At 55.6% G+C, this 15653-nt stretch overlaps 1 protein-coding gene across 8 annotated transcripts in view; it reads right to left on the reverse strand.

Moving 5' to 3' along the window:
• Positions 1 to 1414: 1414 nt before the first annotated feature.
• TRAF2 (TNF receptor associated factor 2) overlaps positions 1415 to 15653 on the reverse strand; it is a 41297-nt gene continuing 27058 nt past the window's right edge. For all 8 annotated transcript variants that reach the window (XM_034929581.2, XM_055117446.1, XM_055117443.2 and 5 more), the window contains 5 exons: positions 11841 to 11915; positions 7927 to 8208; positions 7227 to 7404; positions 4014 to 4162; positions 1415 to 2337 (listed from right to left, as the gene is read on the reverse strand). In XM_034929581.2, the coding sequence (XP_034785472.1) occupies positions 2119 to 2337; positions 4014 to 4162; positions 7227 to 7404; positions 7927 to 8208; positions 11841 to 11915 (903 nt within the window). In that variant the 3' untranslated portion in view covers positions 1415 to 2118. The remainder of the gene's footprint in view (positions 2338 to 4013; positions 4163 to 7226; positions 7405 to 7926; positions 8209 to 11840; positions 11916 to 15653) is intronic.

Genomic DNA, 15653 nt, shown 5'->3' on the forward strand with positions numbered 1-15653 from the left:
AATCAGGAATATCAGGAACTCCTACCAACCAGCAGAATAAGACCCAGACCAACAACCAGAAGAAAAATGAGAAAAAGACATCAACAGGCAATTCGCACGGGAGAGAATCCAAGGGAGAGGTAAGCGTGGTAAAGACGCCTGACTCCGCCGAGTCATCAGAGAAACGCATGTGACAGCGATGCCACTTCACTTCACACACAGCACGCTGCAGCATCTCCTCAATTCCAACAACACGAAGCACGGGCAGGGATGGGAGTGATGGGAACCCTCCCCTGGTGCTGGTGGAAGGACCGGATGCAGCCCCTCTGCAAAGCAAGCTGGCAACTGCTAAAAAGGCGAGGCCTAGAAACCACCAACCCTCCTTCCAGGTTGACAGGAGACCCACGAGAGCAGGTCCGGCTGTCTCCAGTCACCAAACCCTGAAGGCACGGGAAGAGACTGGAAGGTGCTCTCTAGGGAACTCACACACGGCAGTCAGAATCCACCATGCAGAGTGCCCAGCACAAGATGCATTAAAAGTAGCCAGGCTGAGTCAAAAGCCCAGCTACCTGCAGCTGACCCAGCGGATGGTTTCTGCATTTTTAATGCAATACTCTTATTTGTGAATACAGAAACGTACAGATGCAAAATTCTAAAGCCCAAGGAGAACCGGAACGCCTCAATTCCCGCCACGTGGCCTGGGGAGCTGAGGTGAGGCCGGGAAAGGGAACAGCAGGGCTCTGCAATGCTTGCTCTTTAGGCCCAGTACACACGCACGGAACACAGACAATGCCCGTCGGTCAGCTCCGTGCCTGAGTTATTTTCTGTACTTTTCTATGGTCAACTTCTCAAACTACAGCAGTGCGTGAAGACGTCGAGAGGGGACAGCACTTTATCCTGGACCCCGATACAGATGCCCAGTAGGTCCCAGCACGGCTGCCCTGACACTGAGTGTGAAGCCGTGCCTACGCCTGCCTGCACTGTCCCAAAAACACACCACAGGGGCGGTGCAGCCAGGACCCTCGGTGTGGCCAGGACGCTCGGTGCGGCCAGGACCCCCGGTGGAGTCAGGACGCTCGGTGCAGCCAGGACCCCCCAGTGCAGCCAGGATGCTCGGTGGAGCCTGTGCACAGAAAGGCAGGACCAGGGCTGGCTCATCCTCATCCTGCTCTCACAGGAGTCCCTGGGGAGGCCCAGGAGAGGAGATGGACAGGGAAGAACATTCCAGAAGAGGGAACAAGGCTCGAGAAGAGGGAGTTTACAGCAGGTGAGGAACAGAGAGAACAGCCTGGCTAGCTAGAGAAGCAGGCAGGGGCTAGGCACCCCGTGGGGAGGTGTCTGTGAGAGGAGAGGCCAGGAGGACCCGCAGAGGGTCACCACTGCCAAGGCTGGAAGCCGCAGGCAACCTGGAATCAAATGGATGCCACTGACCACAGAGATTTGAATGGTTTAATAACTCTGTCTCGTGAGCTGGATGGCAAGCTCTCACACTTTACCCACAGGCTGTGCTGTGCACCTCCCACACAGTGGTCTGAGCAGAGGCAGCGTGGGACCAGACCCTCTCCCACAGCCAGCCTGGCCAAGGTGGCACAGACCAGAGCTCTGTGCAGACAAGCACCCAGGGGTCTAGGAACGCTCCCTTCTCTCCAGGGGCCAGAGGGGAGAACCAAGCTGCTCGGCCTTCCTTGCTCTGGCCAGCAGGAGGCCCCTCTCCTGGAGCAGCCCTCGTTTCTGCCCGTCATGCCCGAGGGACACAAGGCCATCCACCGCGCTCCTGCTACGTGGGCACTGCTGGGATGTGCTCCCACTCTGAGTGTCCCCACCCAGGGCCTCTCCCTTCACTGCACAGGACAGCAAGGGCAGCTTGTGCTGGGAAGCACCTGAAGACCCTCGGCCAATGCCACCACAGCCCTTGGCTAAGCCCGTCTGCCAGGCCCCTCCGCAGTCTCTGAAATCTGAGGACTGGCTGGTGGCTCCTTCCCCCGTGACAGTGAACTTGGCTGCAGGCCGACACCCTCCCAAGCGCCCAAGCGCGGCCCCTGCCCACTTGTACAGTGAGACCCTGGCCCAGCGTGGTGGCCCCTCCGTGAGCCGGCTGTGCCTGGCTGCCCCCAACCCCCAGACACCAGTAGGGGGCAGTTAGAGCCCTGTCAGGTCCACAATGGCCTTGATGAAGATGGCATCGTCCCGCACGTAGGAATTCTTTGCCTCCATCTTGGAGACGGGGCAGAAGAGGGGGCAGCCGCTTGCGATGTTCATGTCGTTGACTGGCCTCTGAAAAGAGGATGAAGTCACGTCGGGCCTGAAGGCGTCAATCACGTGCTCCCGGTTATTCTGGTCGAGCAGCATTAAGGTCACCTGGAGGAGAGAGCCCCAGGGAGGGGACACGGGTCTGTGGGCCGTCTCTCTCTGGCTCCCGAGGGTCTGGACACTGGCAGGGCCACTAGCAGGAGGCCATCCCGGGACCCAGGCCAGAGGCTGAGGCCCAGCCGAGACCACGTGGTGGGCGGCCTTGCTCCTGCCGTAGCGCCCGGGCTCCCCAGCCCTCCCCAGCCACCGGCATTCCGCTTCTCTCTGGGGAATCTGTGTCCATTCTGGCCTTTCCCTGTCCACTGACATCTAGAGTCCTAGACTAAAGCTTACCACTCCTGAAGTTGAATTATTAGGAAAATGTAAAAAATAACACATCTGGCAAAGACATTTTCTTGCCAAAGAGATCATGAAGCACCCACTGCCCACTCGTGAAGAGCACTTTTCAGGGAGAAACTGAGTCTGCCTCTGTCAGGACTGTGAACCTGGATGCCCCAGGACAGACAAGGGCCTGTGGGCCCTCCACACCCCCTCCCCCACCCAACTCTGCTCTGCCTACTCTACTAGCTATAGGGGGTGGGGGAAGTAGCAAGTCTGGGCCAACTGTGGCAAAAGGAAGGGACCTTCTCTCATTCCAGTCTAGTCTCTGCATCTTCAATTCCACAAAATAATAGATTCTGATTTTCAAAATAGGCCAGGCACAGTGGCTCACGCCTACAATCCCAGAACTTTGGGAGGCCAAGGTGGGCGGATCACAAGGTCAGGAGTTCAAGACCAGCCTGACCAACATGGAGAAACCCCATCTCTACTAAAAATACAAAAATTAGCTGGGCATGGTGGTGCATGCCTGTAGTCCCAGCTACTCAGGAGGCTGAGGCAGGAGAATCGCTTGAACCCGGGAGGGGAGGTTGCAGTGAGCCGAGATCATGCCACTGCACTCCAGCCTGGGCGACAGAGCAAGACTCCGTCTTAACAATAAGTAAATAAATGACACCTCCGACGAAGAGGGCTCCGAAGCTGTGTTCCTTCCTCTGCACTCTCTCTCCAGGGCAGGGTTTTCAAACTACTGGTCCAGATGCCCATCAACATCTGGAGTCCTGGGCTAAAGCTGGGCACCCCCAAACTTGCATTATTTTGTGCTTTGTCCTTTTGTTCATTTATTTAGAGCCCGCTCTTGCTCTGTTGCCCAGGCTGCAGTGCAGTAGCGTGATCTCGGCTCACTGCAGCCTCAACCTACTGGGCTCAAGCAATGCTCCTGCCTCAGCCTCCCGAATAGCTGGGAATACAGGTGCACACCACCATGCCCGGCTAATTTTTCTATTTTCTTTGTAGACATGGGTTCTCACTATGTTGCCCAGGCTGATCTCAAACTCCTGGGTTCAAGCAATCCTCCCACCTCAGCCTCCCAAAGTGCTGGGATCACAGGGATACATACTCCCCCCACACTCGGCCTTGTGCTTTTTCTTAGTCATATTTATATTTATCTGACAGGTCAGGAAGCCAGGTGCTTGTGTCACAGACCAGTGCTCAGAAATCATGGAAACAACAAACTGCCAGAGCTCTCCACCGCGTGACACAGCATCACAGGGTGACGTGCCTGCTGCAGACACCTGGTCCAGCGAGCCCAAGCCACCCTGTCCCGCACAACCCTGCACCACAGAAGCTGCACTGCCCAGAGGGACTCCCAGGTGCAGCCCTAGCGAAGCCTGCAGGGACGGCCTCACCTTCTGGTTGAAGGGCCACCGCAGCAGGGCGTCATTCGGGCCCTTCATCACCACAAAGAAGAGGGACAGGTGTGTTCCTCGCCCGGTGCCGTCGCCGTTCAGGTAGATACGCAGACACATCTTGTAGCCGTACCTGCTGGTGTAGAAGGCTGGGGAGGCAGGAGGGGTGCCTGGTGAGCTGACACTCAGCAAGGGCGGGGCAGGGCTCTTCCTGCCTGGCTGCCCTCCCCCAGGGACAAAAACACCTACAAAGAAACATTCAGGTTCTGGGGTGCAAAGAAAAGTTTTTTTTTCTCAAACTATGCAGTTAGTTTCCAATGAAAACAAATTTCATTACAAAAAAAAAGGTAGTACTTAGAAAAAGTTTTGTTTTGTTTTGTTTTGTTTTTTTGAGATGGAGTCTCACTCTTGTTGCCCAGGCTGAGTGCAGTGGTGCAATCTCAGCTCACTGCAACCTCCACCTCCTGGGATCAAGCGATTCTCCTGCCTCAGCCTCCTGAGTAGCTGAGATTACAGACGCTCGACACCACACCTGGCTAATTTTTGTATTTTTAGTAGAGATGGGGTTTCACCATGTTGGCCAGGATGGTCTCAAACTCCTGACCTCAGGCGATCCACACGTGTTGGCCTCACAAAGTGCTGGGATTACAGGTGTGAGCCACTGTGCCCGGCCAGAAAAAGCATTTCTAAGAATCCCAAATGTAACCCCCAAAACTTAAGAAGATGAGCAGAGCCACATGGTGAGATCCACTAAATGCAGTGGTTGGGACCTCGGCAGAGCCACAGAGGGAGCCCTGACCGGCCCAGGGCTTAGGGTGGGCCCCAAGCCTGCCTCAGAAGAGGCACTGGCTAGAGTGAACCCCGAAACAAGAAGAGTCGACTTCCTTCCCACCCAACAAGACACAGACGTGAGTGACAGCCAGAACCCGGCAGAGGCTGCTTTCCAAGTCACATGACAGAACACTGTGTGCAAAGGTCTGCACGCAGGGACCCCACTGTGGCAGCACCAGGACCACCCTTCCGTCCTCGTCCTCCACCGCGTGCCCCCAGGCCCATCCTCCCCATCCTCCCCATCCTCGTCCTCCACCGCGTGCCCTCAAGCCCATCCTCCCTGTCCTAGTCCTCTCCACCGCGTGCCCCCAGGCCCATCCTCCCTGTCCTCCACCGCGTGCCCCCAGGCCCATCCTCCCCGTCCTCCCCGTCCTCCACCGCGTGCCCCCAGGCCCATCCTCCCCATCCTCGTCCTCCACCGCGTGCCCTCAAGCCCATCCTCCCTGTCCTAGTCCTCTCCACCGCGTGCCCCCAGGCCCATCCTCCCCGTCCTCCACCGCGTGCCCCCAGGCCCATCCTCCCCGTCCTCGTCCTCCACCACGTGCCCCCAGGCCCATCCTCCCCGTCCTCATCCTCCACCACGTGCCCCCAGGCCCATCCTCCCCGTCCCCATCCTCCACCATGCCCCCAGGCCCATCCTCCCCATCCCCGTCCTCCACCGCATGCCCAGGCCCATCCTCCCCATCCGCGTCCTCCACCACATGCCCCCAGGCCCATCCTCCCCGTCCTAGTCCTCTCCACCACGTGCCCCCAGGCCCATCCTCCCCGTCCCGGTCCCCGTCCTCCACCACATGCCCCCAGGCCCATCCTCCCCGTCCTAGTCCTCCACCACATGCCCCCAGGCCCATCCTCCCCGTCCTAGTCCTCCACCACGCCCCCAGGCCCATCCTCCCCATCCCCGTCCTCCACCACGCCCCCAGGCCCATCCTCCCCATCCCCGTCCTCCACCGCGCCCCCAGGCCCATCCTCCCCATCCTCGTCCTCCACCGTGCCCCCAGGCCCATTCTGCCTGTCTTCAGCCTACACACATGCCGCACACAAGCTGTGTTCACCAGCATTGCTTAAAGCAGATGTTCCACACAAACAGGTCCTCTTGCCTGAGTGCAGCTCCCAAGAAGACCACCTCCGTGGCAGGGCCTCCACAATGCTGACCGTTCACCCCACGCTTAGTGCAGAGCTCCCAGCATATACAATCGGCTGAGCCAGCAGCTGCAGAGGGAAGGTCGCCACCAGAAAGCAGTGCTGACTTTCCCAGCCCTGGAGGAACAGGGCCATGCCCTGCAGGCTGCCCAGACTGTTCCCTCGAGTTTCCCCTAAAACAATCTTTCATTTTTCCAGTCTCAACTCAGAGAAAAAAGAGTGTGAGTTTTGTTTCTGGTCCCTGCTGAAGGCCTTGGCAGCAGGCACCACACAACGTGGCAGCCCCTCCAGATGACGCTTGGGTCTCTTTCCGCCTCGAGGGCGCCAGAGCACAGGACTGCCATGGCCCCCAGTGCTGAGTTTCACCAGCAGTGCCAGGCTAAATTCAAACAGGAAAGGTGCCTACAGTATCTCGGCCTTGATCCTAGAACCTAAGATTCTATCAGCAGGTTCACCAGCTCAGCCTAAAAATAAAGTCTACACGAGGGCGTGTTCTGAGCCATGGCAACAAAGCCCAAGAAGGGAGTGACTGAGTTGGGGCCGAGATGATGGCTGGGGCCGCCACGAGGTCAGCCAGGGCCTCGAGGGACAGCAGGGGGGCCGCCTCTGGACTGCAGCGCCCAGAAGCACAGTCCTGGCAGGAGCCTGCAGCTGGGCAGCCACCACTCCACCCCCTCTCCAGCAGTGCCCTCCAGGGGAGACCCCACGAGCACCCTCTCAAGAGACCTCATAGTTGGGGTTTAAAAAAAAAAAAAAAAAAAGGTGGGGGAGTGTGAGAAACACCCTCCCTGAGCTCCGTGTGGAAAATGAACCTGGGAGGGGTCAGACTAGCTCAGCCCCAAGGCCCTGAGAGCCATGTCCCACCCCCACAGCCACCCCCACCCGCCCTGTCTTCCTGGGAGCTGTGATCAGGCAGGAGAGCCTGTTGATTTAATGTCTGCTTTAGGGCTGTGTGCCAGAGGACCAGGCTGTGGGTGACGAGGGGCACACCTCGAGGGCTGGCACGGCAGGAGGGCAGCCAGCCCAACCCCCCTACCCCGACCCCTGCCCAAGGGCACCCACCGGCCAGCCCATATTCAGCTACCCCACTTGCCACTCAGGGAGGTGTAGCTGCTCCCGGTATCACTGGGGGTCGTATCCCAGCCCCACCCTTGGGAGCCATCCTATGTGGTCACAGGGGTGAGGGGACCCAGGTGCCAAGTAAACAGCAGCTGCAGTGAGGTGGGGGTCCTAGAACCACACCTGGGGAGAAGATGGCAGGTGTGCGGCCAGCCACAGCTTCCTGGCGCTTCCTGGCGAAGTCTGAGATCTTCCAGATGAAGACCCCATCGTAGGTGGATGCCTCCATCTCCAAGACCTTCTGCTCCAAGTCAGCCATCGCCAGGTCCTTGAGGCCAATGCTCCTCTCCAGCTGCTGCACCTGCCGGGTGCCAAGACCACCTTCCCTCTTACAGGAGGGGTGCGGGCACGAGCCCCTGCCTCCCACACCCACCGACCTCCAGCAGGACAGTGCTCTTGGGCACCCCTGGGCTCCATGTTTCTCATGTCCACTCCCTGCACACAAGAACCCAACCCCACCCTCGCCAAGAGGTGGTGGCTCCAAGTCCACACAGAAGCTCCCGGCCAGCAAGCGTGCTCAGAAGCCACACCAGGCCATGCACATCCCCATCCATGGCTGACTCTGCCCTCCCATCAGAGAGAAGAGGCTCCTGCCCACGGCCTGGCCTCTAGGACCTTCCAGGGTTTGGGTCCCTTAGATGACAGGACTCAGAAATGAAGGGGGCCAGAGCCTCCCCTAAACCACACTGGACTGGGGTTTGCAGATGGAGTTCTACACTGTCCGGGCTCTAAAGCTCCAGGACCTGCTAGAACCTGCTGGGGCACGGACACTATCCCCCTTTACACTGTCCTCCTCATGGCTGGCCACCCGGCAGGCACAAACCTTGCTACTCAGGGCTTCAATCTTGTCTTGGTCCAGCCGGTGCTGCCGGCTGCAGGCCTCGGCAGTCATGGCCACCCTCTCCACCTCCCGGTTCAGGACGCAGACAATGTTCTCAAAAGTGGCCGTCTTCTTCTCCAGGCTCTCGCACCTCTGCAGGAGCTCTGACCCCGCGTGGCTCTGGTCTCCCGAGAGGGGCTTTGCCTCCAGCACCGAGCTCAGTAGCATGGCCAGGTGCTCCCGCAGCCACTGCGCCTCGTGCTCCTGCTGTTTCTCACCCTCTACCTGTGGACACAGGGCAGGGAGGCTGCTGGCTCCATCCACCATTCGGCTCCCACCCGGGGACGGCCACCAAGACGTGGGCCTCAGCTGAGCTGAGGAGACAGGCCAGGGTCAGAGATAGGGATGCCTGGGTGGCCTGGTCATGGCTGATCCTTCTTGTGTATGACAGACTGAAAGTCAGGTGTGTTTAAAGAACGTGAAGCTATAGAACTTAGTTGCAGCCAGGCACAGTAGCTAGCAACTGTGATTCCAGCACTTCAGAAGGCCGAAGCGGGAGGATCATTTGGGCCCAGGAGTTGGAGACTAGCTGGGGCAACATGGCAAAACCCCACGTCTACAAAAAATTTTTAACAATTAGCTGGGCATGGTGGTGTGTGCCAGTGGTTCTAGCTACTCAGGAGGCTGAGGTGGGAGGATCACTTGAGCCCAGGAGGATGAGGCTGCAGTGAGCCGAGATCATACCACTGCATCCCTGCCTGGCTGACACAGCAAAACCCTGTTTGGAAGAAAAGAAAAAAGGGACGGGACAGGACGAGATGAAGGGATGAAGGGAAGATGGGACAAAGGGAAGAAGGGGAGGGAAAGAGGGAGGGGGAGGGACAGAAAGAAAGAGAAAAGAAAAATAAAAGCAACACACCATTTTTAAAAAGCTACTCATGACTGGGCATGGTGGCTCACGCCTGTAATCCCAGCACTTTGGGAGGCCAAGGTGGGAGGATCACCTGAGGTCGGGAGTTCGAGACTAGCCTGACCAACATGGAGAAACCCTGTCTCTACTAAAAATACAAAATTAGCAGGGCATGGTGGTGCACGCCTGTAATCCCAGCTACTTGGGAGGCTGAGGCAGAATTGTTTGAACCCGGGAGGTGGAGGTTGTGGTGAGCCGAGATCGCGCCATTGTACTCTAGTCTGGGCAACAAGAGCGAAACTCTGTCTCAAAAAAAAAAAAAAAAAAAAAATGCCACCCACAAGTTCCAGAGAAGCCTGGGCAACATGGTGAAACCCTGTCTCTACTAAAGCTACAAAAATTAGCTGGGCATGGTGGCACATGTCTGTAATTCCAGATACTTGGGAGACTGAGGCATGAGAATAGTTTGAACCCAGGAGGGGGAGGCTGTAGTGAGCTGAGATGGTGCCACTGCACTTCCAGCCTGGCCAACAGAGCGAGACTCTGTTTTGAAAATAAATAAATAAATAAATATAAAAATAGGCCAGGTGCAGTGGCTCACACCTGTAATCCCAGTACTTTGGGAGGCTGAAGTGGGCGGATCACCTGAGGTCAGGAGTTTGAGACTAGCCTGGCCAACATGGCAAAACCCTATCTCTACTAAAAATACAAAAATTAGCTGGGCCTGGTGGTGTGTGCTTGTAATCCCAGCTTCCCGGAAGGCTGAGGCAGGAGAGTACTTGAACCCAGGAGGTGGAGGCTGCAGTGAGCCGAGATGGTGCCACTGCACTCCAGCCTGGGTGACAGAGCAAGACTCTGTCTCAAAAATAAAATGAAATAAAACAAAATAAAATAAAAAAATAAAAAGCCACCCACAGGGGAAGGTGAAAACACAGGGGTGGAAGCTAGGCCTCCTTAAACATACCTCATTTTATAGACTTGACTTTGCAATTAAATTATTTTCAAATTTCCACAACAAAATTTGAAAATGAGGCCAGGCGCAGTCATGCCTGTAATCCCAGCACTTTAGGAGGCTGAGGCAGGAGGATCACTTGAGGTCAGAAGTTCGAGACCAGCCTGGGCAACATGGTGAAACCTCATCTCTACTAAAAATACAAAAATTAGCCGGGTGTGGTGGCACACAGCTGTGATCACAGCTACTTGGGCCTTTCATCACCTACTCGGGAGGCTGAGGCACAAGAATTGTTGAACCCGGGAGGCAGAGATTGCAGTGAGCTGAGATCATGCCACTGCACTCCAGCCTGGGCGACAAAGCAAGACTCACCCTCAAAAATAAATAAAATAAATAAATAAATAAATAAATATATATATATATATATATATATATATATAAACAAAACACTCTAAAAAAATTACAGTAAAAGAAACAAATGGACCTACATGTGTACCCAGCTAGAGGCATGACCACCCAGAGAGCAGAAGGGCACTCAAGACACAAACAGCTGGACGAGAGCTCGCCCTGCACTTTCTCAGAGAGTGCTGCTGTTGGGACCAAGCTGAGTGCGGCGTGGAAAAAGCAGGCCCTGGCTGAGCCTGGGATGGGTGTGCCAGCACGGGGAGACCCTTTGTGCAAACGGGAAGTGAGCATCGCCACAGACTCACGCTGTGTTCTCTCTCATTTCTCAACACCAAGAGGCCCAGAAACAAGGAGCACGGTGGCGGCAGCAAGCACCACTGAGGCCCGGGTGGTCACTACGCAACCTCCCGCACGGGAAGCCTGGGCTTCCTGGAGATGGCAGATGCCACGTCAGGGCAGGAAACAGACAAGAACACGGACAGCAGAAGACTATCCAACGCAGACAAAGAAAATGGAAGCAGCCACGCTCCTTTTCACCGTTATTAGGAAAAAAACACAATACCTAAGGCCACATAGAATCAAGTCAGCAACTGACTCTACCACAAATGCCGTCAAGACATCCCTGTCTTCAAGCAAGGAAGGTGCCCCCCCAGCGAGCTGGCCAGGGGAGGGTCTGCACCCACGGCCTGCCCCTCTCCATCCATCAGGCACACACCTCAGCTGGGGGCCACCTCTGGGCCCAGTACTCCTCGAGGGTCCTGACCTCAAGGGGCTCCTGTTGTACAGGGCAAGACGGACAAGAGACAAAGACACGAGGTGCTGGTGACAGAGGGGCAGAGTCTGCAGGGGTGGAGCAGGGGGGTCCACCTGGAGAGACCCAGGCGCCTGGCCATTGTGCCAGTGCCCAAGTGCCTGGGGTGGGCACAAGTGGGCATGCCCAAGGAAGCTCAGGCCAGCAAGCAGGGCAGAGGAGATAGCTGAGGGGAGGGAAAGATCACAGGAGCAGGCCACTCTGAATGAGAAGCCATGAGGAAGAGCTGTGATCGATTTCCATTTGTGAACAGGCCAGAACGGAAAAGAACGGGGGTCCCATAAGCGCCTGAGCCTGGGTCCCAGTGAGAGATGAGGATGACGTGGACAGGGCAGTGACGGCTGGGGGGACCATTTGAGGGCAGACGAGACCTCTGTCAGCCCGAATTTGAAGCATGAGGCGAGAGGAGGGGCCCGAGTGCCTGCTGGTGGCGGAGGGCTCAGCGACAGCCGCTGGGTTAGAGTGCTGCCCTTTTCTGTGTGAGATGGGGGCAGGGAGACGGCGGCCAAGGAGTGGTCGTGGCGAGCTGGCCGGGTACATCTGAGACGTGCACTCAACACCCAGGGAGGCTCAAGGCGACAGGTGGGCACACACACTGGGCATCCTCAGAGACAGGTGGCAGTCAAAGCCAGGCACTACAATGCCACCAGGAGGGAGTGGACAGGGCTGCCAGCCCAGAGACCAAGCTGGGGACACTCGGACAGCCGGGGCAGGAGGAGGCAGCGCTGCAGAGGTGGCTGAGGAGCAGCTGGAAGGAAACCAGGAAGCACTGGGCTGGAGGCAGTGAAGACCACACCCAGGATGAGGGGTGGCCCCCAACCTCAGACCCCCCGACTCACCGTCTCGAGGCAGCCGATGGCGTGGAATCTGCAAGGGACTCGACACTTGCCACAAGTCTTGACGTGGTCCTGAAACTACAAGGGAGTGACGTCACAGAGCCATCTTTCTCTGTTCTGATGCATTTCAGCACTTCCACATGGACCACAGTGACTGACACAGAGGTTACATGACCTGCCCCGTTGGCCTCTTCACTCTCACACTGAATGAAACCCAACAGCCCATTTCCAAAGCAACATGCTCACACACCTGTGCACACACACGTGCAAACATGCACACTGTGCCAGTAACTGAGATGGGCAAGCATTTCGGGACACCTGTGGAGACCCCAGCTTGTGTGTCACATGGCACACCTGTCCCTCTATCACAGTCCACAGGACATGCGGTGCTGAGGCCTCAGGGCCTGGGTTCAAAACCCAGAATCAAACGCCCACTGCTCACCCGGTGCGCGGTGGTGCAGGATGACACAGACACAACATGAAGCAAAACGTAAAATCCAGAAAGGGGCCAAGTGCACACAGACACTCACATACAACAGGAACATCGAACCAGGGAAGAAACAGAGACTAACACTGTGGCATCTGACATGGGTCTAAGGATGCAGGAACAGCCCGAGGAAAAACATGAACCCCAAGTCCCTCCTCCATTTCCCAGGTGACATGGCAGGTGTGTTGCGGCTCTGAGTGTGAGAAAACCAAACCCACACACGCCAGACGCAGCACAGGATTTCATACCCGGAAGGAGGGAAACGGCCGTAACTGTGAATCAGTTTCCAGAAACAGTCACATGAGAACCTTGAACAATTTCCCCCAAAACAAACAAAAACCAAAAACACTATTCAGTGGGCAGGAGTCATGAACAGCAAGAGAAGCACAGATGGGCTCGGTCACACCACAGCTTGGGAAACGCCCGTCAGAACCGCCTGGAGGCTCTGCTGTCCCTTGCCACCCATAGGAGGTTGGTCTCAGGGTCCCTGAAACCCAAGGATGCTCGAGTCCCTGATGGCAGAGTGTTTGCACAGAGCCTAAGCACACCCTCCCTCATACCTGAAATCAGCTCTCGGTGACTCATGACCAATACAATGTGAACGCTGTGTCAATAAAAAATGTCCGCGCGTGTTCAGTGAGTTTTTACCTGAACATTTCCAACCTACGGTTGGCTGGATCCACGGCGTGGACCCCCGATACAGAGGACTGATGTGTTTCTCACACATCACAGTGGCACGTCCAACCTTCACACCACACTGTGCTGGCAAGTCTCGGGAGACGGTGCTCCCACAATGCTTATGGGAATGCAAATTTCTGAACGACCGCACGGCGCTGCGGACGGGGAGCCTGACACATTTCCCTCTGACATCTCAGAATGCACCTTTTTTGTAGTTTTCGCTTTGGTGCCATGTAACCATTTTACAAAATTACAAAACTTTTTTTTGAGACAGAGTTTCTCTCTTGTTGCCCAGGCGGGAGTACAATGGCATGATTTCAGCTCACCGCAACCTCTGCCTCCCAGGTTCAAGTGATTCTCCTGCCTCAGCCTCCCGAGTAGCTGGGATTACAGGCATGCACTACCACACCCGGCTAATTTTGTATTTTTAGTAGAGATGGGGTTTCTGCATTTTGGTCAGGCAGGTCTCAAACTCCTGAGCTCAGGTGATCCGCTCGCCTCCGCCTTTCAAAGTGCTGGGATAACAGGCATGAGCCACCGCACCCGGCCTTTTTTTTTTTTTTAAAGGGCAATCTTTAAAACTCAAAAGCAAAATGAAACAAATGGGCCTCCGTGGAATACTGAGACAGCCGCCTGCCCAGAGACGCTGCTTCGAATGACTTATGACACAGCAACTCAATACAGACTCTAAAAGCAAAGAGAACTAGAAAGAGAACTTCGTCATCACATAATTTGCCATGGATCAGACTCAGTGCTACTGACACCGTTCTTATGTACAGCAATGTCAACAGGAACCACGACTTTCTGTAGAAAGGAGACAGCAACATGGAAGTTGGGTAAGAATCTGAAATGCAAACATCAGTGTGAACCCACAATGTATTTTCTCTTAAAATAAAGCAAGGATCCCTCTGCTGTCACCGAAGTATTTTCAGATGAAACACTGGGCTGCGGGAAGAAGTGGAGGCAGGAATGAAACAGAACTGTCACTGGGCACCCCCCATCTTGAGCCACAGCAGGGCCCCAAGTTCTAATGTGCTCTCTCTCATCTGTCCAGGCTCAGAAATTTCCACCACAGGAAGCTGAAGGAGAAGAGGCCAGGAACCTGGCATGTGCGCAGCATGCTGGGAATGGGGGTGCGATCGCCCAGGGAGGGTAGGTGTGGGAGAAGGCACTGCTGGAAACGAGGAGACAAGTCCCCCAGGCTGCCCACGGCAGGGCCGTCCATGGAACTGGAAGCCAGCTGGGCACCTGGCCTCTGTAAGCCTCAATTTCCTCATCTGATAAAGGGTGCCCTAGGGTTCCTGTGAGGGCAGGAGGGCAACCCCCAGGCCCCCAGGAAACACTAAACACTGCCCGTCTGTGGTTCCTGCCAGCATCACCATGAAGGGGCAAACACCTTATCAAACACGAGGTGTCCGTCACTGCCGAGGCTTCTGGGCTGTTTGGCCATGAGGCCCAGGCCCACTTCTCCTATCCAGCGAGCCCCACAGGTCAGCCTCCAAAGGACCAGGTCCCAACATACGCCGCCCCATGCTCGGCTCAGCCCTGCACATGTCCCAGGCAGTGGTGAGGAACCTGACCAAGCCCTGGGAGCATGGTCACTGAGAAAGGCTCCAGCAAAACCAGCAAAGATGGAGAGGAGGGGCTGGGAGGATAAGATGGGGCTGTGCCCCTGCACAGCTCTGACTGATAAGACAGCAGGCCAATAGTTTACATCGTCAAAGAACAAAAGCAAATCTTTAAAAAAACCCTCACATTTTAAAAGAACCTGAAGCAAATGAACTATATACCACAGCTGACATAAACTCAAAGAAAAAATGTATTCCAGTTCACCTCAGAACATGGTATGTAGCCGGGCACAGTGGCTCACACTTGTAATCCCAGCACTTTGGGAGGCCGAGGCAGGTGGATCACGAGGTCAGGAGTTTGAGACCAGCCTGGCCAACATAGTGAAACCCCGTCTCTACTAAAAATACAAAAAATTAGCCGGGCATGGTGGTGGGCGCCTGTAATCCCAGCTACTCGGGACGCTGAGGCAGGAGAATCACTTGAATCCAGGAGGCAGAGGTTGCAGTGAACCGAGATTGCGCCACTGCACTCCAGCCTGGGCGGCAGAGAGACTCCATCTCAAAAAAAAAAAAAAAAAAAAAAAAAAAAAAAATTCCTTTATAATAAGAACATGGTATGTGGACCCTACATCTTCATAAGATGTACTTCCAAGAACAAAAAGAGCTTCGAAGAAACAGGTGGCCTCATCATCAGTGGTCTCATCATCAGAAGCCATGTTGCTGGTTTTTGTTGTTTTTTTTTTGAGATGGAGTTTCACTCTGTGGCCCAGGCTGGAGCGCACTGGCACGATCTTGGCTCACTGCAACTGCAACCTGTGCCTCCTGGGTTCAAGCGATTCTCCTGTCTCAGCTTCCCAAGTAGCTGGGATTACAGGAGTGCCTGTGCCACCACACCTGGCTAATTTTTGTATTTTTAGTAGAGAAAGGGTTTTGCCATGTTGGACAGGCTGGTTTTGATCTCCTGACCTCAGGTGATCCACCTGCCTTGGCTTCCCAAAGTGCTGGGATTGCAGGTGTGAGCCACCACAACCGGCCTTGACTTTTTGTTTTTTTAGACAGGCTCTCACTCTGTCACCCAGGCTG

Source organism: Pan paniscus, chromosome 11, assembly GCF_029289425.2.
Source record: "Pan paniscus chromosome 11, NHGRI_mPanPan1-v2.0_pri, whole genome shotgun sequence".
NCBI lineage: Eukaryota > Metazoa > Chordata > Mammalia > Primates > Hominidae > Pan > Pan paniscus.